Source organism: Phascolarctos cinereus, unplaced genomic scaffold, assembly GCF_003287225.1.
Source record: "Phascolarctos cinereus isolate Bilbo 61053 unplaced genomic scaffold, phaCin_HiC Scaffold_9;HRSCAF=440, whole genome shotgun sequence".
NCBI lineage: Eukaryota > Metazoa > Chordata > Mammalia > Diprotodontia > Phascolarctidae > Phascolarctos > Phascolarctos cinereus.
This window is the reverse complement of record NW_027556402.1, coordinates 194244060-194269896: the sequence shown is the minus strand read 5'-3', so window position 1 is coordinate 194269896 and position 25837 is coordinate 194244060. Positions and strand designations below refer to the sequence as shown.

At 41.4% G+C, this 25837-nt stretch overlaps 2 protein-coding genes across 2 annotated transcripts in view; both read right to left on the bottom strand.

Moving 5' to 3' along the window:
• The window catches only part of CPZ (carboxypeptidase Z), a 54544-nt gene extending 52613 nt beyond the window's left edge, over positions 1–1931 (bottom strand). The window contains exon 1 of the mRNA XM_020992294.2: positions 1718–1931. Within this exon, the coding sequence (XP_020847953.1) occupies positions 1718–1814 (97 nt within the window). The 5' untranslated portion in view covers positions 1815–1931. The remainder of the gene's footprint in view (positions 1–1717) is intronic.
• Positions 1932–13606: 11675 nt separating this feature from the next.
• On the bottom strand, positions 13607–25480 carry GPR78 (G protein-coupled receptor 78). The gene is given in 4 exon segments (XM_020992059.1): positions 13607–16848; positions 22943–23056; positions 24421–24844; positions 24847–25480. Coding segments are annotated over 4 exon segments (1017 nt in total). The 5' UTR covers positions 25088–25480; the 3' UTR covers positions 13607–16610.
• Between the last annotated feature and the right edge of the window lie 357 nt (positions 25481–25837).

The window sequence follows — 25837 nt, the reverse complement described above, 5'->3', positions numbered from 1 at the left end:
TGATAACTGGTGAATGGTCTCTAAGCTTCATTGGTTTCCATACAATGTTGGTCTCCATACCAGGTCAAGAGAATTAGAAGTCCTCCCCCAAACATACTGTTTGGACCCCACTATGGTTGACTTAGACAGGTACATGAAAAAGAATGCCATAAGTTGAGTGCATGGGTGGGGGTGACATCCTGCGCCAATGGAATCATTAGCCATATCAATAAGATCACAGCTCCGTGGAATCGCTGAAGGAAGAAGCAGGAAAAGAAGTTAGGAAATAGAAAGTCAGAGTTCCCAGGAATCTTAGAACATAGAATGCAGAAGCTGGGAAGGATGTTAGTGCCTAGAATGTCAAGGCTGAAAGAGGCATTAGAACTTAGAATGTCATGGCTGGGAGGGAACGTAGAAAGTCAGAGAGACAAGGGACTTAGAACCTAAAATTTTAGAGCTGAGAGGAAATTTGAAGGAAGAGACTATTACTGGTGCAAGGGTGCCTAATCAGATGTTATCTTGTCCAGCCACTTCATCCTTCCTCTTATTCCACTTTTGCACAAAGGATCATAAATTCCAGATTTTATAGTGAAGAAACTTGGGTCCACAGACAGGGTAGAGTTTGTGGTAGAGAAGGGAGAACCTAGATCCTTTGAATCCCAACGAAGTTCATTTTCTTCTATTACACTGCACTTTTCTTTGTTTAATTCTGAGTAACATAAGTCCCCAGCATTTGCCTGGATAGGCGACAGAGAGGGGACAGCTAGGTGACATAGTGGATAGAGCACTGGTCCTGCAGTCAGAAGGACCTGAGTTCAAATCTGGCTTTGTACACTCACTAGCTGTGTGACCCTGGGCAAGTCACTTAACCCCAATTGCCTAAAAAGGAAAGGGGGGGGAAATGTATCCTACGAATAGACAACACAGAGATCTGAATAGAACTTGGGGGGCAGTGACTCTTTCCCATATTTTCTGGCCCTGTCAACCTCCAGTATGATTTTCAGCTTCATATCCAGTCCCTGGAAAGCACTGCTGGACTCCACAACCACCACCAAAAGACTCTATTCTCTCACTAACCCCCACCTCAGACTAAGTCCTCCCCACCCCCCAGTGCCAATCTCAATCTGTATTCCATCATCATTCCCCTATATATATACAGTAGTGTTATCTTAGGTACCTACATTCTGCCTACTGGATCAAAAGTTCACCCGGACTCAATACCAGGCTGACCAGTGTTCCTGGAAAGGCAAGGAACAGAAATTTCCCAGCACCCATCTCCCCTCCTTCCAAACACATACAAAAGACAAGACATATGGCCCTGACCTAGTCAGCATAGGCAGCGTCCCAGCCATACGTGGCTAGGAGCCACCCCTTCACGGTACATAGCCCACCCCTATCCCACCACGTGGCTACACAGAGGGCCCTGATGTAACCAGCAGAAGTGGTACCCCAGTGAAATGACCTCTAAGACCTAACTACACAAAGCTAGGGAGCGTTCTGGGCAGCCTCAACCTTACCTCCCACCCTCAATTAACTTCTCAGCTCAACACACCTCTGTCCAGTCTCTTCTTAAAAGACCCCCAAAGACATCCCCCTTTCCCCGGATTGAGCCCTGCAGAAATCCCTAATGGGGCTAAGGGAACTTATCTTCCTGCCCCTTGATGTGTGGCTCCCTCCTTCCTTCTGGGCTCCCATCTCCCTCGGGGACCAAAGGACGTGGCAGTGGCCCCTCTCTTACCGATGGTGTCCTGATCGGGCTTACAGCGGGGGCCAGCTGCCGTTAGCCCGGTCAGGGAGCCGAGCAACAGGAGCGGGAGCGGGAATGATGGCCACATGGGGGGGCGCCCTTTGTCCGCTTCAGCCTTAGCTGAAAGCTGTGATGTGGCAGTGGCTGCACTGAGCTCCCCTCGCAGCCTCTTGGAGCCCCGCAGCCTAGCCCAGCCCGTCCTCCTCTCCCCTCTTCTCCCTCCCCTCTGTTCCCACCCCCACCCCCACCCTCCGCCTGCCTGCCCTCCTTCCCTCCCCGCACCGCGCTGCGCCAGGGGCCAGAAGCCCAGAGAGAGTGGGCCGGGCGGACGGATGCTCGCACTTTATGGGATCTTAGCACTGAGAATCAGATTACAGTTGGCAGTTCGACCGCCCCTGCTTCTTAGAATGGAAAAGGGTGGGGGTGAGGGTAGTATTTAAAAAAATAGGTCTGGAAGAGGAGAGAAGAGAAAACAGATAAACATTCCTCCCATTCCTTTCATTGTCTTCAGTCTTTTAAATGAGTTAGAAACTTGGGGATGGGGGGTGAGCCTCTGGGAATCTCCCTAAAAGACATCTCAGAAAGTCTTGATTGGAAAGGAGCACGAGGAGAGAATCAGAAACCTTTAAAGGAGAAGGAAAAGATACTCATAGTTGAAAGTGATCTTTAAGTTCCCCGGGTCCAAATGCCTTCTTTTACAGAGGACACAATTCATCCCCCAAAGGGTCAATTGACTAAGCCAGAGTCACCTGGAGGAATTTGAATACAAGTCCTCTGATTCCAAATTCAGGGCTCCTTCAAATGCAGGAAGCCACCTCCCCTGTGAATTCATTCTGTCAAGGGCCACCAGTGATCTCAGCTATGAGATCCCACAGCCTTTCCTCCTTGACCACACAGTTGACCACCATCCAACTTGTGCTGACCTTTCTACTCCCTTGTCTTCATTTACTGTAATCTATGCCAGTGTCTCTCTAATTGCGTGAGTTCTTTTTCCTGGTCCATCATCCGCCTCCCACCCCCTGAGTATGTGCATTCATCAAAGCCTAGATCCCTTTTTTCTGCCTCTAAATTCTCTCCCTTGACAATCTCATCCACTCCCATGGCTTCTGTTACCCATTCCATGGAGATGAGTGTATACCCATAAAGCCAGCCCCAACCTCTCCTCAACTGCACTTCTATGTTTCCAGTTGCCTACTGGTCAGTCTACTTTCCTTTTCCATTGGCATTTGAGACTTATCATGTCCAGTGGATTATCATCCTCTCCTCCAATCCTTCTAAACTTGTCCCTGCTTCAACTTTCTCTTTCTGTTGATAGCAATACTTTTCCTTCCAATCACTTAGAATGGAAACCTCAGAGGCAGCCAGGTACAGCGGAAAGAATGAAGAATTTGAAGTCATTAGACCTGCGTTTGAATTCTGGCATTGCCACTTACTACCTGTGTGCCCTTGGGAAAGGCATTGAAGTTCATTTTCCTCATCTGAAAAATGAAAGTTTTGGACTAGATGACCTCTAAGGTCTATTCCAGCTCTAATTTTATGATCCAGTGATCTTTGACTCTTCCTTCTGCCTCACCTTCTACCTTCAATTGGTTGCCAATTCCTATCTCATAATTTCTACCTCAAAATAGCTTCCCCTCTTATATATGTTTCCAGCTCTAACTACTCTCATTCAGACCCTCCTTTCCTTTTGACTAGGTTCTTGTAATCACTTCCTAACTTCTGTCTCCTTCCCCTCCAATCTGTCTTGATACAGCTAGCTAGCTGCCCACATCATCCCCCTAAGGCACAGGTGGAAGCATGCCATTCCCCTACTTCAGTGCCTCCCTATTTCTTCCAGAATAAAATACAAACTTCTCAGTATGGCATTCACAGCCCTTCATAGCCTGGCTCCAACTTATCTTTCCAATGTTACTTCACACTGTTTTTCAGCTAAACTGAACTATTAGATGTTCCCCACTCTTGTCTTGTACTCACCATCCTGCTCACTTCTTAGGTAGTACCCCACCCACCTGAATTGTACTCTCCTTATTTCTACCTAGTAAAATGATTCTCTTCCTTTTGAAGCTCATCCTCAAGTGCCACCTTTTCCATATGACCTTCTCTGACTTCCCCATCTCCAGACGAAAGTATTCTCTCACTCCTCTCATTTTCTTCTTTGTTCCTAGAACACTCTACTGAGAATCAAATTTATTTCCCTACCATCCACTAGAATTACTGTTTCTTGAAAGCTGAAATGGTCATTTTTCATCCTTGTATCCTCAATGCCAAGCCTAATGCCAGACACATGGAATGGAATGAATAGAATGGAAGAGGTGGAACTTAAGTCATGGAATGTTAAATCTGGAAGAGGTCTTAGAGCAAAAAATGGAAGACTTGGAAGGGAACTGTGAGATCAACTGATTGAATCCATAGTTCTACAGATGATGAAACAGAGATCCAGAAAATGAAAGTGACTTTTCTAAGGTCACAAGGTAAATGGGCAGCAAAGCTAAGACTTGAGAATAAATCTCTTTCCTCTCGTGTTAATATTCTTTCTGCTGCTGCAGGAAAAACTACTCCTTCTTTCAGTTAGATATCCAGCAAATGTGCAATTTGTTTTCATTTCAATAAGCAGCTGTTTATAAGCACCTACTATGTGCTAGCCGTAAGGTGTCCTCTAGTTAAGAAGGACATTGAAAAGGGTACATTTCCCTTACAAACAAGTATCTTCTGGATATTTTAGTGACTTGGTGTGGATTAGAGTATATATTAAAATTATAGTAGGCAATGTGTCTATTTGTTCACTAGTCTCTAAAGATGCTTACCTGTTACTAGATCTAGAAAATGAAGGGATTGTATTACATGTTCTCTAAGGTCCTTTCCAGCTCTACTATGTTGTGTATACTAAGATTCCTTCCAACTCCTTCCTTCCATGTACTGAGATCCCTTTTAATTTTGACAGTCTATGTCCTAAGTCCCTTTCCAGCTGTAACACTCCAAGTTCTATGTAGTAAGATCCCTCCTGGATCCCATAAACATTTTATGGTGGAATAGGGAACCTGAAGCCTCAAGGCCACATGTGTCCCTCTCAGTCCTCAGGTAGGGCTCTTTGAAGGAATCCAAACTTCACGGCGAAGCCATCCTTTCACTGTGGAGTTTGGATTCTATCAAAGGGCCACACTTGAGGACCGAGAGGACCACATGTGGCCTCGAGGCAAAAGGTTCCCCTCCCCGGTAGTCTAAGACCCCTTCCAGCTCTGACAGTCTATGTTATCCAAGCTTTGACATTCTTTAATCCTGTAATATGGTAGAAAGACCTCTGGACTTTGAGTCAGAAAAAGCTCTGGACCTAGATCCATGGATTCTTGTCCCAGCTTCTCTTCCATATGACACTTCCCCCAAGATCCTGAATTTGCTCACCTATAAAAGGAAGATGACTAATGCTCAGGGTTACTTTGAGGCTCAAATGAGAGAAGGTAAGTAAATGCAATTATTGCTGTTCTTTGATTTTTTGTCACATGATAGGCAACTGTAAACTTCCACTGCAACCAGGACTCTAAACTCTGAAAGTCCTGCACTGTTGTACCCATGGAAGGAGAAAGAGGGTCTTTAAAAGCCACTGTTAAAAGGTTTGAGACAAAAGCAGTTGCCTGTTCCCTCAAGTGGATTTGGCAGAGATACTAAACATCTGTGCTGGATGCTCCATAGAAAGAGCCAGAGGCTCCAACTGTCCCTCATGGTTATGTAATATGTCCCCTGCCCTGATGATACAATTCCATTAATCCCCCACTGTGTGACCTTGACACTTGTATTAACATATTTGGGCCATGAATTCCTCCTCTATAAAATAAGGGGCTTGGATTGGGTGATCTCCAATTATGGTCTTAGGCAGCTAGGTGGTAATAGAAATAGAAAGAGCTCCAGGCCTGTAGTCAGGAAGATTCATCTTTCTGAGTTCAAATCCAGCCTCAGATACTTACTAGCTGTGTGATCCTGGGCAAGTCACTTCACCCTGTTTGTCTCAGTTTCCTCATCTGCAAAATGAGCTGGAGAAGGAAATGGCGAACCACTCTAATGTCTTTGCCCAGAAAACCCCAAATGGGGTCACAAAAAAGTCAGATGTGACTGAAACAACAGAACGACAACAATTCACGATCTTAAGAATACCAACTCTAATAGCTTACTGGCCATGTGACTGTGAACAAGTCACTTTGTTCTTTGGGAGGGGTATGGTAGAGAGAATAGGGTGTGTGTTTCAGGAGACCTATGTTCAAATCTTAGGGTCTACTACTTATTGCTTTTATGATCTTGAACAAATCCCCATATCTCTCTGGCCTCATTTTTCTCACCTAGTCACAAGTAACTTGCACTATCCAGGGTCCCTTTCAACTCTAAAATCCTGTAAGAATGCTCTCTACTCTTCAAGAGCTCACTAACATGCAGAAAACTGTTCAAACAAGATATATACAGGATAAACTGGGGATAATCAGCAGAGGGAAGATTCTATCATTAAAGGGTATAGGACAAAGCTTCCTGTCCAAGGTGGCATTTTAGCTGGGACTTGAAGGAAGCCAAGAGGCATAGATGAGGAGGGAAAGCATTGCCGACATGGAGTGTTCAGTGAGGGAATAAGGTGTTCAACTATAGCTATAGGAGGCCTGGTGTGGCCTCCAAGTCCAGGAGTAAGGACACCACCTGCCCCATATCAGCACCCTGAGATAAAGTCCTGGTTGCATCACCGTCTGCCATACTTTCGAATCAGATCACTATCTGCTCCAAAATCAGTTTCATTCCTTCAGCCAAAACTTGACCTGCCTTCCTCTTTTCTGCCTTACTTTGCAAAAATTCTCTCTTGTAATGAAAAGATCTGCTTAAAGGCTGGCCTCATGTCTGATCCAAGATCTGTCACTTACTAGATGTGTGACTCCAGGCCAGGTGCCTCCACTTTCTGGGTCTATGTTTAGTGATCCTTAAAATGGGAATGAAATTCCCAAATTACCTATGATCTCAACAGTTGAAGCAAAACCCTTTACAGTCCTCAAAGCATTATATAATTACCTTTATCAAGTTTTATCCTCAACTCAATGGGGAATCTCTCAGCTTTGGGTGGATTAAAAAAAAATTTTAAACCCACTTGAGTGCAAAATTATATTTTTTTCTCTGTCATGTAAGCAGTTCCTTCAATTAGCTATGCCCAAAGATGCTCCCACTATAGTGATTAACATTTATCTATCCACTTGATAGTAGAAGCAATCAGATCAGGTACTCAGCCACATCTCCCCTGCCTGGTTACTGGTGGTCCCCAAGCGTCAGCAATGGACTATGTGATTCTTCCCTTCCTTTCCTCTTCAAACCCTTCCCTCAAGCTTTTGCCAGTAATAAGCAGTGGTGGGTTGCTGTCTGAGCTAGAGACTTAATTATACAGCAAAGCCAATAATGAGTCTGGCCTAGAAGGCTCTCCTAGGACCTATTTAGAATTCCATGGGAAGATGCTTAATCACAGACCTTGTCCTAAAATAAATACCTAAAGGAGTTAAATGATGCCAACTCCAGGTGAGGTGGGAAATGGAAGAGGGAATTAAAGGGAAGGAACAGAGATGGTTGATTTTTTTTTTCCTTTTGAAAGGAGGAAAAAAGAAAAGAGATTAGTTTTTGTTAAGAACGCCTTAAAGAATTATACAATTCAGAGCTGAAAGACACTTTGTAGGTATCATCTAGTCTGCTATCTGACCTTGAACAAAACCCCCTTTCCTGGGTCTTTGTCTTCTTCTCCATGAACCTTGTGTAGATGTGAAATACCAAATCCAGAAGTACCTTAGAACATCTAATTTCTGATCTGGAAGGGACCTTAGCTGCCATTCATTCTAACCCCCTTGGTTCATGGAGAAGAAGACGAAGACCCAGACATTGATGTGCCCAGGGTCACAGGATCAATGTGTCAGAAGCAGGACTTGAACCCAGATCTTCCTGGCTCTGAAATTGGCTTACTAGCCATTATTACAGGCTGCCTCTCTTAATGCAGAGTTCCTGCACCAAACCTTTTGGGACACCTGTATATTTCTATACTGCCATCTGGATTTTACACTCCTTTGGAACAGGGATCATTCTTATACCTCTTTGTATCCACAGAACCTAGCACAGTGTGGATCCACATCGTGTGATCAATAAATGTTTAGTTATTTCATTTCAATTCAGCAAACTTATTAAGTACCTACTATGTATAACCCCCTTCATTCTAGTTCCTTCCTTCTATTGATTATTTCTAATTTACCCTATATTAGCTTGTTTGTATAAAATTGTTGGCATATTTTCTCCCCACTAGACTGAGATCCCTGAGAGCTGGGACTAGTTTTTAACCCTTGCATCTCCAATATTTAGTTCAATTCTTGGCACACAATAGGCACTTGATACATGTTTATTGTTTGACTAACTGAATGACCTTAGACTTGGAACTAAGAATACAAAAACAACAACAAAAAAAAAAAAAACATAGTCTCTGCTCTCAAAGACTTTGCAGTTTAGTAGGGAGTAAGACATGTCTACAAGTAACTAATAATAAAAGTGAGGATGAGAAAAATATGAGCAAGAGAGCAAAGAGATAATGGGGAAAAATGGATCTCCTCAAAATGCAGGAAATCAGGATTCATGAATAATTAGTATATAAATTGAACTTTGATGGAAGAGACAGATTTTAAGGAGGATAGTGATAGAGAGAAGGGAATCTCAGAAATAGAACAGTATGCAGATCAATAAACAAGCTTTTCAAGGGAAATACAATGGCATGGAGAACAGCAAAGACATGAGAATTGAGAAATGGAGTGTAATAAAACTTGGCTGGAATATTGAGTTGATAAAATGGAGTAGTATGAATTAGGTCTGGAGAGGTATACATTGGTGCCAGACTGGTGAGGTTCTTAAATGATAGGATCAGAAGTTTGCATTATATTATGTAGGTAGCAGCAAGACACTGAAGATGGGAGCGTAACACTTGGATGTCTGTGTGAAGGATGGAATGGAGAGAAACAAGCCTCAAAGCAGAGCTAGCAATAAAGAGGCTAATACAATAACTCAGGCAATAATAGGTGGCATTTACATAGTGTTTTAAAGATTGCAAGAACATGCATATATTAATACACATATATATACAATTATATGTGATATACAAATATGAACTATATGTATCATATGATATATTTTCTCTTCACAAAAACTCTGATAGAAGCTAATTGTTATCTCCAGTTTACAGATCAGGAAACTGAGACTGAAAGAGGTTGCATGACTAATTCAGGGTCACACATCTAGTAAGTCAAATAGGATTTGATTTCAGTTGTTCCTGACTCCAAGTTTAGCTCACTACCCACTAGACTTTATCAAGGGTATTAATCATACAAGTATAGAAGAGGGGAAGGATGTCAGAGATATCATGGAGGTAGAATTGAAAGGATTTGGCTACTGTTTAGATTTAGAAAGTGAGCTAGAGGGAAGAGTCAAGGATGACTTCTAAGTTCCAAGCCTAGGTGACTAAAAGGAGGATGATACTATCACCATCCAAAGTAAGAAAGTTGGGAAGAGGGACAACTTTAGACAGGAAAATCATGATGAGATTTAGAAATACTTAGTTCGAAGTACTAAAGAGACCATCAGGTGAAGTTTACTAGTAGGCAGCTAGAAATGTATAAGTGCACATCAAGGGAGTGATTGGGAAGATAGATAGATACTTAGATAGATACATAGACAGATAGATGCACAGATACATAGATAGATACATAGATACATAGATGTATGGATGAATGGATGGATTGGATGGATGGATTGGATGGATGGATATATACTTATATACATACATATTTATGAGTTATCTGTACAAAAGTTTTAACTGAAGTGAATGATAGGATCATTAAGTAAAAGTATAGAGCAAAGAGAAGGGATCTAAAGACAGAGCCCTGGGGAAATCCACACTTAGGGTGATTCCTAATAGAACCCTGGAACATCAAATATGGAAGGGACAGTGGAGATCATCTAGGACAGGCTCTTCATTTTACAGATGAGTAAACTGAGGCCCAGAAAAGGGAAGTGATATATCTGAGTCCTACATTTGAGTTCAAAACATAAGTTTCAAAATATAAGATGGAAGAAGCATGACTACATAGAAATTTATCTAAAAAAACATCTGAGAGGAGTCTTAATGGACTACAAGTTTAAAAGAAGTCAATGGTGTCATGTGACAACTGGAAGAAAATATTATAATCTTAGCCTACATTTATTTAAGAGAGGCATTGTGTCTAGTACTCTGCTCTGCTCAGGCCTCGTATTTCATTCTTAGAACCAAATTTTCGAAAAGACATTGATAAGCGAGAGACTGTTGAAGGCAAGACAACTAGGAAGGTTCATGTTGATCTTATAGGCACATCAGTTGAAGGAAGTGGAAATGTTTGACCTGCATAAAAGATGAGGAGGGAAATGTTAGCTCTCTTTAAGTATTTGAAGGTGTCTCATACAGAAGAAGGGCAGCTAGGTGGTACAGTGCTGGGCTTGGAGTCAGGAAGATTCATCTTTCTGAGTTCAAATCTGGCCTCCAGACACTTACTAGCTGTGTAACCCTCAGTAAGTCACTTAACTCTGCTTCAGTTTCCTCATCTGAAAAATGAGCTAGAGAAGGAAATGGAAAGGCACTCCAGTTTCTTTGCCAAGAAAACCCCAAATGGGGTCACAAAGAGTTGGACATGACTGAAAAAACAACAACAAACATATGAAAGAGGGATTAGATTTCTTCTGCTTAATCTCAGAAGGTAGACAATCAATAAAAGTGACAGGGAGGCAGATTTTGACTTAATATAATTTTTAAAACTTCTTGATAGTTAGAACTGTACAAAAATGAAATGGACTGCATTCTGGAGGTATCTAGCAAAGGCTGATTTGTCCTGGATTATTAGTAGGCATTATTGTTTAGGTGTGAGTTGAACTAGATGACCCTTCCAACTCTGAGATTCTATAATTCTAGAAGGTAGGAAGAATGGGATCAGAACTCAAGTTTCCTAACTCCTAGATCAGAGCTCTTCTAGCAACATCCAGTTTCTAGGCCATTGTAATTTTCAAAGTGATTTCACAACTTCTACCTTCATCTTCTCTTTGAACTCATGAGATATATAGAAGAGTAATGGATATTATTTTTATTTGACAGATAAGAAAACTGAGGATCAGAGATGAAAAGTAATTTGGATTATTAGATCACTGACTAAGTTAATGGCAGGGTTTGGATTGAGACTTGGTTTTCTTGTATCAAATCTAGTACCAAAACAGACTATATCTCTCATTAATAGATAGATAGATAGATAGATAGATAGATAGATAGATAGATAGATATGATGTGATGTGATAGATAAAGCATCTATTAAGAATTTACTTTATGGACTGTTGAACTTGCCCAACAGAGCCATTACACCCAGAAAAAGCAACAAAATAGCACAATAGAAAAGACATTCTGGCCCTGCAATGCATCTGCACTCCTGGGACTAGATTCCACCATGATCATGTCACCACAAAAACCCCTCACCAGGAAACTCATCATCCTGTGAGATAACATCACTTTTGGTGCTCATACCTCACTGGTAGCCTCAGTACTCACTGACCCTCTGATTGGAGAGATGATCAAAGAACTCCCAAAGCCTACATTTAATGTGGACTCCCAGACCAGCCAACTCTTCATTTTTCATCAGGTTCATTATTTTGACTACACTCCTTGCCAAGTATATTCTTCCTCCATTAGATTGTAAGCTTTTTGAGGGCAGGAACTATATTTCTTTTTCTTATTTGTATTCCCAGCAGTTAGCATGATGCCTGGGATACAGTAACTGATTAATAAATGTTTACTGACTGATTGAAATTCATACACGTATTACACAGTTAGCTACCTATGCATATATAATATAACTATAATAATATTATATAACCAGTATAATATGTGTAACCAGCAGGTGGCACTGACAGGTAAGATTAGCTACATAGATGAAGGAATAACCCTCACTTTGGGATTTGGGGTTTAGCCACTCCTCCCAAACCACATCTTTATTCAGTCACTAGGTGACCCAGGGGTTGTCCATGCCTTGGTCCATGCCTTTATTCTACTCTTCACTCTGGATAGCCAGAAACTTTCTTAAGATACCTACCACTCCATGCAAACTGAAACTCTATAGTCATAGGGTAATTGGTTCCAAATCATGTGGTTTGTGTATCTCTATCATTTAGCAGATTATGAGTTACTAAAAAGATGAACGAAAGTGAATAAAATTAACTTTAAGGTATGAGTTAATTAAAAAGATATTCATAAAAATCTCTTATCTCAAAACTCCCAAATCTGTAATGAAACCCTAGCTATTGTAAGACTTTTTTTAATTCTGTGTATTTACAGCTATTCACTGGCTCCTTCCATCTCAATCCCTTTGTGCATAGTTAATAGACATAAGTCACAGAAAGTTTATAACTGATCATAAATTTATAAGACAAAATCAGGAATTAGAAACAGCTTAAATAAATAGAGGAATCATGTCAGTCAATCAACTATCATTTATTAAGTACGTGGTATGTGTTGGAAAATGAAAGAAATGCCTTCTGTGGATCCACCTTTTGATAGAGACATGATGGACTCAAAGTTTTTTTTTTTTTGCAAAGGAGGATGAAAGGGAGATAAAACAATTTTTTGTTAATTGAAATAAATTAAAAACCAAATTTAAAAAAAGGAAATGAAGACTAACTGAAAACACAGAGGAAGTGGTAGGGGGAGAGGAGTTAAACATTGATTACTATATTTTTGCTGATCTTAAGGAACAATAACAGCCAGCAGATTTGGTCCATTGAAGCCTTTCACCTGTTCTTTGGATTTTGACTAGATGGAGTGGTAAGTAGGACTTTATCAATATTGATGCCTTTCCCCTTTCTCCAGTGTTAGCATCCATTGAAAATATCAATTTACTCTTTTCTCAAACTACAATGAACTTTACGGTTAGCCATTTCAGTTCAGTGTTTTCCTTCCTGAGTCTTGCAGTTTTTTACCTCTAGATCATAGCCCTATATTTCCCATAAGTCCATGAAGACATGATCTAAAACCTGGTTATATGCATAAACACAAAATATGTTGTTGTTGTAAACTATATGCAATTGTGTGACTCAGACTTAAAGAATTACATGATGAACTGGTGCTATGTAGTCCAATAAACTAAATATTACAAGAAAAGGGAAGGACAAGGGAAGGGAAAGAAGGAGAGAGGATAGGAAAAAGGAAGAGAAAAGAAAGAAGAAAAGAGAAGAAAAGAACAGAACTTACTGTATGCCAGGTACTTTGAAAGCTCTCACTTTTGCATTTGAAAGTTCATTAGTTGGGGTTAAGGATATATTCTGTATGGTTTTGGAGGTGGGAATATCTAGACCGATGACTCAGTTCAAGTTCTTACCCATTACAGGGCACATGATGTATTGAAAAGAACACTTGACTTGGTAACTAGACATGAAAGACCTGAGCTCAAATATCGTCTCTGCCAATTATTAGCCAAGTGGTCTTAAGCAAGTTATGCCTCTGAGTCTCGTGTTTAATATGGGAATTTGTACAATTAAAGTTATAATTACATAGTAATTCATTCTAATCCATGGAAATGTGCAGTGAAAATTCAAATAATACAACAAGTTCTCAGGATTCATTATTTGAACTGATCAGGACTTGGCAGTACCTGTCTTAATTGGCCATTGTAAGGAAAATTGCTTCGCAAACTGTATAGCCCTCTAGAGATGGGAGTCATCATTCTTCTTATCCAAAGCTGTTCCATATACATCCATGCTTTCTGCTGGATCAATAATTGACTCTATAGGTACAGTGTATGGTTAGATTAATTTTCAACCAAAGAAATGGCAAACACTTAAATGAAACTTTTATTGGCTTGGAAATCACTTGGAAAACCACATAGCTTCATGATACACTGAAGGACATGTGAAAGATTTTTCTCAATATTCACAGCACTAAAGAACAAAATCAAGACCAAGAAAGGCTAAAGAAACAGTACATTCAGTGTGAGCATCCCATCCACTGAGTTTGACATCCAGTGGTCAAGAGAAAATTCAGTCTATATCAAAATACTTATTTTTTAAAAAGCAATTTCACCTAAAACAAATACAAATCTTTTGGATTCCTCCACAAAGAAAGATTGCTGACTATTTCACAGTGATGACAGACTTCCTTAAGAAACTTTTTTCCTAAAGTACCAAGGGAGTAAGTGGGAAATCTGTGACAAAACAGGCAACATATTTTTCACACAAATGCTTTTCCCATCCCCTAAATATTATATTTGCACAGACATACAAGGAACAAACACTTTACTGAAGGGACAAAACAGGACAGCACATTCTAATTTAAAATAAGCAGAATTATTTTTACTGCATTGAGGCCTACATGACTCACATGCTATAGGAGGGTTTTCTGGAGCAGGTTTCACCATTAGGGGTTGGGAAGGGATCACTGAAAATAATTAATTCTACCCTAAGCTTCAGACTGAGTTCTGGTTTCATTAACAAAGGAGGCATCATTGTGTGGTAGAAAAACACTGAATTCAGAATGAGAAGACCAGGGTACGAATCCTCACTCTGCTACCTTCTACCAGCCTTGAATGATTCATTTCTCTAAGATTGACCTGTTTCCAGAATCTGTAAAATGAGGGAATAATCTCAAAGGTCTTTCCCAACACTCACATTTTATTCACCAACTTGGATTCTTGCAGTAATTTCTTTTATGAAAATCCATTTCCCTCCATTTTGCAAATGTGGCCCATTTAGCTGGACACATTTGGTTTGAGGCTTGGGCTTTTTCTTTTTTAGACCCAGTGGGCACTCAGTCAACATAACTTAGATTTATAATAACGCAATCAAAATCACTGTAATTTATTTAATGAAAGCCAGAATCACAAAATATTGGAGCTAGAATGAATCTTAGAGAGTTTAATTCAACACCTTTGTTATGACAAACCAGGAAACTGAGGCTCACAGAGGTAAAGAGGCTTGCTCAAGATTTCACAGCTGACTAGCAGCAGAGTTGGACCCAGAATCCAGTTTTCTCAACTCCTAGAACATTGTTTTATCCACCCCATCACACTGCTACCAAACAGATATTTGACTGGCTTGGCAATGGACCCACATATGCAAATAGTCTGAAAACAAATCAAGGTAAATTCAATAAAATGATGGATGAGTTAGGTGATAACCTACCAAAGTGGGTCAAATATGAAACATTCTGTTAGCAACCCAAATGTCAAACAGTTGAGTTGGTATATAGTGATGCACATTAACGTCGAACTCTTTTGAAGAGCTAAGTCTTTGGGAATAACTGAAAATCCAGGTTTGGATTTTCCAGTCCTTTTCTTGGACACATGGTTTACACAGGAGAGAAAATGGTAGTATCCCAATGCATCTTAATCTGGTAGTTAAGGGTGATCTTCATATCAGGCTATAGATAATCATTTAAGACCTAAATGTTGTCAAATAAAAGATTCTGTGAACATTTGGCACTCCAAGTCTTCTTTCCCCATCCCCCTTCATCAATGCTGCATTGGATATTAGAAGTTTGACGACAAATCAGACTCTTATTCCATTGATACTTTGACAAATGAGGTACTATGGTGGGGGTGAGTTGACAGTGGAAATCAAAATATCAGGCCTTGTGGTTCAAAGCTTGTTTAAATTTTTTTTTAAAAAATACACTACTCACGGTATGGGGAAGCTAAGATCCAGTTCATAACCATTCTGTTTTATTGTACACACTGTACTCTTAGCTCTCTTGATTTGTAGTGAAAAACTCTCCCCTGCTCCAAATGAAACCCTTCACTAATACATCACATCCAGAAGTAAAGGGTGACAAAGATTTCAGCAATAAAGCTGCTGTTTCATTGACCATTCTAGGCTACCCTTCCAAATGGAAATGCTGGACTGGCATGGCATCAAAGTAAAAGTAAGTAGACAAATCTAAAATTTATTAATTTACCTATAGACCAAGCCAAACTCTTTGGAGGGGGGAAGAAGGAGATAAGAAGATATATATTGAATTAAATCATAGATATAGAGCTAAAAGGACCTTAGTGGCCATAAAGTCTAACCCCTCTCATTTTACAGATGAGGAAACTGAGGCAGAGATGGAAAGTGACTTGCCCAAGGTCACATAGGTGGTAAGCAGCAGAGCTGAGATTTGTGCCTAAGTACTTTGACCACAAATCTAGCTCCTTTCCTGCTCCATAATGCTGCCACTTCAATATAACAATGCCTTGGCATTCTTCAGATGATGAAGGGACAGAGGCAGCCCTGGAGTAATGGCAGACAAGGATTCTGAAGGCTCTCCACATCTTCCTGCTGTGCTTCCTTTCTCACTGCCACAGCTTTCCTCTAATTCATTATAAGATCTAGAGCTAGAAGGCATCGTAGAGATCAGCTAGTCTAATTCTCTCCATTAAGATGAAGCCCAAGGGAGTGAAGACCAAGGTCCTATAGGCAACATGTATCAGAGCAGTGATTCTAGTCTAGGTCTCCTGACTCCAAAACCAATGCTTTACCAACTCCTCCAAGATGCCTCAATACATCGCATAAGAAAATTGATTATTGAGCCCTAAGAGCTTGGAGAGAAAACTCCAAATTCCAGTTTAGCAGCAAGAAAAGAAAATCCACCCCTTTTGTCCTTTCCCTTGTCTTAGCTTTGACTGAAGTCCTGCTACTGAGCTCAATGCTGCCCCCCAAAGAGAGTTGGAATTCTCTCTCTGACTCTGAGGTGACTCGGGTTCCCATCACAGCTATCAGCCCATCATATAAGAGGCTTGCTGAAAATTGGCTGGGGCATTTAAAAGTCTGCTCCTTCTCAGTCCCCAAACCCTAATAGTGGAGTTCAGTTTGGCCGATGGAGGCAGTAATCATTCTCTGTGTCAAGAGAGCTGTTGTAGCCAGATGATGGGTATAAATCTCGTCTCAGTAGCCGATTGACAATGTTGATCACCACCTTCTTGTACTGTTGCCGCAGCAGTGAATACACGAAAGGGTCCAAGGCAGCCTTACTGTAGGTGAGGCACTTGCTTATTATTCCCCAGTAGTTGTTGATTGTAATGAATGGAAGGAGTTCCACCAGCCTGTTGCAAAGAAATTGAACAGTCTGGTATGATAATCAAACTCATTTAAAGTGCTCACCCTCCAAATATCTTAGATCGATAGTAAACCTTGAGTCATTGGGAGAACTCAGTTCAGCTCTGCCACTTAGTGTGATAAAACACAAATATGAGCCTCAGTTTACTCATCTGTTAAATGGAGATAATATTCTGTCTACCTTGCAGGGTTGTGATGAAAGCAGTTTATTAATCATAAAGTCTTCTAGGAATATGAGTTGTTACTATCAAAGTGCTTTCACACCCAGGATCTCATTTGCTTCTCAGAACAAACCTATGAGGTAGGCAGTCTACGTATTAGTGTCTCCTAAGAACTCATTTTACAGATGAGAAAACTGAGTTTCAAAAAGGTGAAATTATTTTCCCCCCAAGGTCATACACTGGCAGAACTGAAGTTTATCACACACTAGTCTTCCCCTTGAATCACATTCTGCCATTCTTCCTGGGATCCTAAATCCATTGTGATAATTTTTAGTAGTCTATGTATATTCCCAGGTGATGATGTAACCCACTTCCTTCCATCCTTTTGACTTCTTCCTTTCCCCCCTCCCCCCACTTCTTTCACCAATCTCTTCCCAATAGGGCTAGTGGTTTGGGCATGGAAGTGATCAGAATTGTGTTAGTGGCATCATGTGGAGAGTAGAAGGGGGAGGATGGATAATTAATGTGCAAACCATAACAACACCAACAATACTCCACATTGATAGGGCATTTCATAGCTTCCCAAACACTCACCTTGTTTGATTCCTTACCACAACCTTATGAATTAGGCAGAAATTATTATCTCTATTTTACAGCTGAGGTTAATGAGGCTCTGAAGCAGTATGAAAGATTCAGGCAAGGTCACATAGCCAGAAAATAGCAGAGCCAAAACTCAAACCTACATCTTCTGACCTTGTGACTCTGTCTAGCTGTCTAGTCCTCTTTATATTACCTCATATTTTCACCTAGTTCTTCTCCACTGCCTCCTCCACTTCCTTCTCTTTTTCCTATCCCAAGCATTATTTCCAAATAGGCTCCATTTATGATCTCATCAAAATGTTATCATATTCCTTTTTTAAAAATTAAGGTTTTAAGACCTCAGACCTATAGTTTTCCCCTGGGAGGTTAGTACTTTTAAATATTAAGAAATGACTGGTAACTAAAGCTCTGAGAAGAGACAAGCTAGCCTCACTAAGCTACAATGTCAGCCAGATCTCCTTGGCCCAAAATATGCCTGTTAAGAATCATATCTTGGTAGAAATAGGTTCATCACATTTTTTTCCTCCATCAAGATTCTTTGCTTAGGGAGTTGAGGAAATGGGAGTTTTGCTGAAATGCGGGCATTTCAGAGGACTGATAACTGCCCAAGACAGGTAGAATTTAGGTAGAGTGCCAAAACAAAAGCTTGGTATAGGCATAAGTATTAGAATCAGAACATCAAGATTCTAGTCCTCATCCCCTCACTAAATCACTGAGTGACTGAGCAAATGCCTTCTTCTCACTGGGCCTCAGTTTCTTCATCTGTAAAATGAAGAGATTTAATTCAGTTATCACCAAGATTCTTCTCAGCTCTGACAATGTGCTCTACGTACACGGATGGCTATGGAAATTGACTTCTAAAGTCATTCCTCAGCTTGAAGCAAAGAGAAATCAAGCGTGATCATAACCGTGGTAAAAATGTGTCCCTCCAAGGAGCTTAATGAAACCCATACAGACACAACATCCCCTTGCTAAGGGAGGAGGCAAGTATCATTATCCTCATTTTAGTCACAGAGAAACCAATTGGTAATTTCCATAACTTAATACTGCCAAATCCCTCTTTTAAGTCTTAAGGGCATAATAATTTGTAAATCCGTGACATTTTCAGAATGTTGAACACTGATAAGTTGGAGTTGATAATGGGGTTTTGGTGAGCCATGGCTTGTCATGAGGAATGGGGAGGGCAGTGAGGAATAAGATTTTAATAGAAATCAAAGTCTCCTTAAAGAGAGAAGGTTGAATAGCACTGAGTATGCATTTCACTCATTTAATCATCAGAAAATACCTAGAATTATTCTCCCAGAATTTCATAAAATGACAGTGGATTCTTAGGACATAGAATATTAGCACATAGAACATGAAATGTTACAGCTGGAAGGAACCTTAGAATGTGGAATTTAAGAATAGAGAGTACAGAATTTTAGGCTTAGAAAAGAACTTCAAACTTAAAATACAAAATCTTAAAGTTGTAAAAGACCTTGGGTCATTATCTCATCAATACCCCAAGATTTTAGAGAGCAGAAACTGAAGCTGAGAGAGAGAAATGGAGCTGTCCAAAATCACAAGGCTAGTAGATGGCAGAAACGGGGACAGAAATCACTGACATTTATACAGGGCTCACTATGCCAGGCACTGCGCTAAGCACATTACAAATAGTATGTTATTTGATCCTCACAATAATCTTGAGAGGTAGGTACTATTATTGTCCCCATTTTACAGATGATTAAACAGAGGCAAATAGGAGTTATGTGACTTGCCCCCAATCACCCAGCTAGGAAGTATCTGGAATTGGATTTGATCTCAGATCTTCCTGACCTCAGGCCCAGCGCTCTAACCACTGAGCAACTTCTGACTTCTAGTCCAATGCTCTTTCTACTACTTTGTTTCTCCACTAGTGTATCTGAATGATTGTTAAGCCAGGAAAAAAATGAAGAAATTTTTGTGCATTCTTAGATTAAGCAGTAGGTAGAGGACAGGACCTGGAGTGGGGAAGATCTGAGTTCAAATCCTGCCTCAGACACTTACTAGCTATGTGAAATTGGACAAATCACTTCACCTTCATCTGCCTTAGTTTCCTCATCTGCAAAATGGGAACACTAATAGCATTCCAAGGTGGCTGTGAGGATCAAATCATATAATATTTATAAAGTGCTTTTTCAACCTTAAAGTGCTATATAAATGCTAGCTGTTGTTATTGCTATAATGAGGGTGATGATGTCATAGTTTAAAAGCTATAGATCTGTAAGGGATCCTAGAAATCATTTAGTCCAGCTAAGTGTGGGATATTAGAAAGAAACCTAGGCCTGGAATCAGAAGAAACTTAACTTCTCTGAGGCTTAAATTTCCCACTTACAAAATGGGGAAAATAATTCTCCTACTGTCTACCTCACAGAATTGTGAATATTAAATGAGTTAATGCATACATTGTTCTTCAGTTGTGTCCAACTCTTTGTGACCCCATGGACTGATCCAAGGGGGTTTTCTTGGCTAGGATGGCTTGTTATTTCATTCTCATATGTGCCCCTATTTTACAGATGAGGAACTGAGGCAAACAGTAGTTAAGTGACTTACCCAGGATCACACAGCTAGCACATATCTGAGGCTAGATTTGAATTCAGGTCTTCCTGACTCCAGTCCCGGTGCTCTGTCCACTGCACCACCTAGCTGTCCCTCTAACGTACAAAGCACTTTTCAAACCCTAACTTTCTATATAAATGGTCAATTATTAATATTATTACAGATGAGGAAGCTGAGCCTCAGAAACAGGAAGTGACTGGCCCAAGGTCACATGGATTCTAAGTAGCAGAGCTAGGCCTTCTAACTTTATAACCAGTGCTTTTCTCACTCCATCATGCTGAGTGATGCTCCTTTTGAAACTTTAATGTTCAAAGTAGCATTTCTCTAATCTAGGGAAAGCCCGAAAGAAAACATATCACTCAATTTCAAGCAAAGCTGAGCATCTTCCCTAAATTATCTCTCAGCCGGCACTATGCTGACCTTGCAACATATTTTTTTTTTTTGGACAAAAGTTTTCTGGTCATTGAACAATCTCACTGTGTGTGTTGATGCAGAAGGGGGTGTCTGCACAGAAGAATATAAGGAGCCAACTCCTAGTCAAAGTCATACTGCAGTGATTTCCTTTTATTCCTACAAAGAAAATTAAAATATAAAATTAATCAGTTTCTTCTAACTTGAGACATAAATCGAACTCAAAGAAGGCTTATAGTTGAATCTTTGCTCTGCTACACGTGGCAAATCATATCATCCCTATAGGCCATTCACTTCACAAAGAGGGATGTATCATACTAACTGGACTGCCTACTTCATGGATTTGGAAGTTAATAAATTATTTGCTTGAATTAAATGTCTTACAAGCTAGAAAGGTGCTATGCAAATGTAAATTATTGTCATTATTTTTTGAGCAGCGCCAGCAATACTGGAATATATATAAAAAATTCTGAGGTGATCACTTTGAAGGAGATAAGTCATTTAGGAGTGTCTGATTTTGTGTTTTTTTTTAAGAAGGACATCATAGTCACACCATACATGTACATTTTATAAATATGTTAGTCATATTTTCCCATATTTGAATATAAGCATATTCTAAAAGAACTAAACATAAAGAGTTAAACAATAAACAAAGCTCATTCATTATTTATTGATTAGTTCAAACATGTCCAGAGCACAGAAATAATATTATTCTGCCCAAGTATCCATGAGAAAAGGACCTTACAGTTTTCTCTGTTCCTATTAGTCAAAAAAGGAGATTTTTTTGCATTCCTGATGCATGTGAAAAAGGCTGCAGACTCACACTATGAGGAGAAACACAGATCTGTATCTTGATGGCATATGGTAATTAACAGACGCCCAAAAGTGACTCACAGGCCCTTCATGTGCAGAATATTGATTAGTTAACATTTGATCTTATACAACCCCATAAAGGGACCTACTTTAGAAGGTGGGAGAGGAATGGACTCACCCACTCAGTAAGGGAGCTATGAAAAATTCTCCCTATTTTAAGTTTATCTCCCTATAGTCCCCAAGGGAATAAAGTACAAAGCAGAGTAGAAGAAATCAATGATGAAGGCACTAATCCTTTTGACCTCTGCTCTGGTTAGACCACATCTGAAGGATTTTCTTTAGTTCTCAGTGCCACATTTTAAGAAGAACTTTGATAAGGTAGAAAGTATCCAAATGATAGAGGCATTTGGAAAGCATGCCATTGAAGCATAGATTTACCCAGCTAAAGATGTTGAATAACCTTGAGAAGAAAAAACTAAGGGAGGGAACATGATTCCTGTTTTTCAAATATTTGAAGGATAGCTGTCAAGCAGAAGACCAATTATATTTGCTCTATAATAAGGGATTCTTAAATCTTTTGGGGGTAGTGGGCTTCATTTGTTGAAGTCTATGGATCTTTTCTCTGAATAGTTTTTAAATACATAAATATATGGGATTGCAACTGAAATAAAATATACTGAAATAAACGTGTACTTTTTTTCCATCCAAATTAATGGACCCCCTGAAATCTCTCCACAGATCTCTGGGTAAATATTCCCTTCTAGAACTAGGTATAATGGATAGAAATTGTATTGACAGCTCTCCATTTGATATTAGGAAAATCTTGTAAACAATTAGAGCTATCCCAAAGTGGAATGGATCATGCCTCCTCTATCCCTGGTCTTTCAAACAGAGGTTGGACAAGCCTTCGATGGAGATAACACTGAGGTGATTCTTGCTCAGGGTTGGTTTAGTCTATAAGTTGAGTGATGACCATAATCAAGTCATTTCATTCACTGTCATCACAAATCATCTCTGAGCCTCAATTTCCTCACTTATAAAAGGGAAACAGCGATCACCGACAATATACTTCTGGTCTCTGGAACGTAGTTTTCTCATCCATCTAATGAGGGGATTAGAATAAAAGATTTCTAGCCTCTAATATTTAAAATTTCTTCTAGCTTTTGCAGTCTATGCTCTGTGTCCTAAGGTCCCTAAATGTACTTAGACTCTCCGTGATGTGTACTGAGGTCCTTTACAATTCTAACAGCCTCTTTTCTAAAGGCTCTTGAAGCCGAGATTCTATGTTCTGAGTCTCAAAGTGCCTCCCAGACTAACATTTTATGTTCTTAGTTCCCTTCCACCCCCAACATTCTGCAAACCAGTGCTTGTTATCTTACAAGTTTGTTCACTTCAAGGAAGCTGTAACATTGTGTGACTGGCAGCCATCCCCGGCCGAGGGTTATGTCCAGGTTTCAGAGCTCAGGGGAGCTGTGCTAAGCCATGCTCTCCGCGCCGCAAGCAGTCCGCGAAACCTCACCTGGTAATGACATAAGGAGCGAAGCAGAGGACGAAGGAGCCAATAAAGATGCTGATCTTCTTGGTGGCCCTCTGCCGCCGCCGCTTCTGCTCATTAAGGCAGCGCTGTCTCACGCTGCAAGGCAAAGGGCAAAGTTCCATTGTTATGTTCAGAATGCGGGTCTGAGAGAGGGGAATTTGGAAAGCCTGGGATAGTGGGACTTAGGCTGAGAGTGAAAAGGCAGGAAGTAAGCCGAAGAAAAATTTAGGATTCTTACTCTTCTTTGCTCCCCCACTAACTTCATTCATTCCCTTTCCTGAAGCCCTCTAGGGAATTTAGCAAAGGAAGGGGGATGGGTATGGCGGAGCGATAACCTCAGGTTATCCGCCACAAAGTCAGGCTTCAGGGTCCCCCGTGGCGTCCCTCGCTAGGGGTCCTGGGATTACCAAGTGAGTCAACCAGGTCCCTAAGGGTGGCGCTTGCAACCTGCCCCAAAATCCCGAAATCTTAAAAGCCAGATGGATGGCGAGGACCGCCCACGCATCAATCCCTTAGCGTATGGACCACCGCTGCCCAAAGACGCACGTTTACATACACAAAGACATAAACTCATGCCCAAACATATGCAAACACTCTCTTACGTACATACAGTCAATCATGAACACAGATTCACTCATACACATACACGAAGATATACAGATTCTGGTAAATTCAGACATACTCATTCACCCTCACAGACCCCCCGCCCCAGTAACACCAAAAAAAGCACACAGAGACAATTCACATTTACCCGTAAACCCATTTAATACATTCAAACACACAAATTCACTATTAGAAACACAGTCACACACACATACACACCACCTCTTACACACACTCATGCAGAGCTTGGGCTAGTACCCACTTAGTTTCTGGCAACCATTTCTCTGCACAAAAATGAGAGTTGAAAGGAGAGCATTGTACTGTGCGTGCATGTATGTGAATGCGCCGAGGATATAAGCAACAACGTTGAATTTGGCCCCGCCTGAACGCCAACTGGGAGTCCTCCTTCTTGCTCTCTCCAGGAAAAAGAAATAAAAACTTAAAAAGGAAGTAGAGTTTGAGCCATTTCCCACCCTTAGGGGTTAAACTGATCAGGGATTATTATCCACACTTTACAAATGAGAAAACTGAGACCTGTACAGTGGAAATAACTTGCTCGGGGTCACTGTAGTGTATACAAGATCAGGTATCTGAACAAACCCAGAGCCTCTAACTCTAAAGCCTGAAGTCTTTTTCATCACAGGCTGCTTCCCACAGACAGCATTCCTGTCTGTAAGTGAGTAGGACTTTAATATAGAAGAGTGTCAGAACCGTAGGAGATCTTAGAAATCCCAAACTTGTTCAGCCTCTTATTTTACAGAAGACAATGCTGAGGCCCGGTGAGGGGAAGTGATTTGAGCAAGGTGACTCACGGGGAGTGTCGTGTACCCCTTCCTTCCGTCAGCCCCGCTATTTACCTGGGATGAATATCCACCAGCAGAACGAGGGTCTGCATGGTGATGACGTCGATCCTCCGGCAATGGAAGCGGGCCACTCGCAGCACCTTCAGATAGGTGAAGCAGAGCACCACGAGCGAGAGCGCAAAGCTGGCGGCGTGGAAGGCCACCGTGAAGGCGGCAAAGCGCCTCCTCTCCGCCTCGACCCGCAGGTACAGAGTGCAGGAGGCGTAGGTACCGCTGTATCCGATCCAGGAGCAGGCAAGTGCGGCCAACGGGAAGGCGAGAGAGTGCAGCCACGCGTAGGCCAGCAGGAGCGCAGCATCGCGGCCACGCACCTTGCTCGCATAGCTCAGCGGGAACACCACGGCCACCCACTTGTCCAGGCTGAGCGCGGCCATGCTCAGCATGGCGTTGGACGCCAGCAAAGTTTCCAAGAAGCCCGCGCCTGGCAAGCGCAGTCCCCCACGGGCTGCTGGCGCCACAGGAGACCCAAAAGAGTAAAGGGCATGTTCAGGAGGGTCAGCAGCAGGTTGCACAGAGACAGGTTGACCAGGAAGAGTCCAGGTACCTGCTGGCGGAGCTCGGAGCTGGAGAGGAAACATAATAGCACCAGCAGGTTGGACAGAAGCGAGACGACTAGAACTGAGCCGAGAAGGAGCGCCAGGAGGGCTTCAGCCAAGTCCATTGCTCTACGGACTTACCCTGGGCCCCATGGCCAGGAGGAGATAAGGTTGTAAGCGGTTCGGGTCTGAGCTAGCAGAGCTCAAGCTCGCTTTAGGTTCTGGGAACAGAAAGAGGAGGCAATGCGCACGCTGTCCAGGGTGCTGAAAGGTACCTCTCTACCGCCTGGACACTGGATCCCACTGGACAAATCATCTTCTTCAGCAGAACCCACTAGAACTCCGACTGCCTCCCCGTATCCAAATCACCTCGTAGTCTCTGGAGCTGAATCCCTTTTCTCTCCTCTGTACGTTTCAGGGCACAAATGAAATAGGGAGTCGTACCTCTGCTCACTCGCCTGAGGGTGCTGAGCGCATCTTCCTCAGCCAGTTGGGTCCCCAGAAACTGTCACACCTTCACTGAGGCTGCCAGCGGTGACTCATGCGCAGAAGAGATTGGAAGAGAGACCTAGTGCAAGCTATATAGCAAAGAACCCACTTCCCTGGTTGGGGCAACAACCAAAAGAAAAAAAAAGTGGGAGGGTGGGATGGAGGGAGGGAGAGAAGGAGGGAGACAGGCAAAGAAGGATACAGGAAGGGAGAGACACAGACAGATACAGAGAGAGAGAGAGAGAGAGAGAGAGAGAGAGAGAGAGAGAGAGAGAGAGAGAGAGAGAGAGAGAGAAGCAGAAAGATAAACAGAGAAAGAAAGTGGAAGAGAAGAGGGAAAAAAATAGTGGGGGGGAGCAAAAAATACATAAAGCATGAAAGAGAAA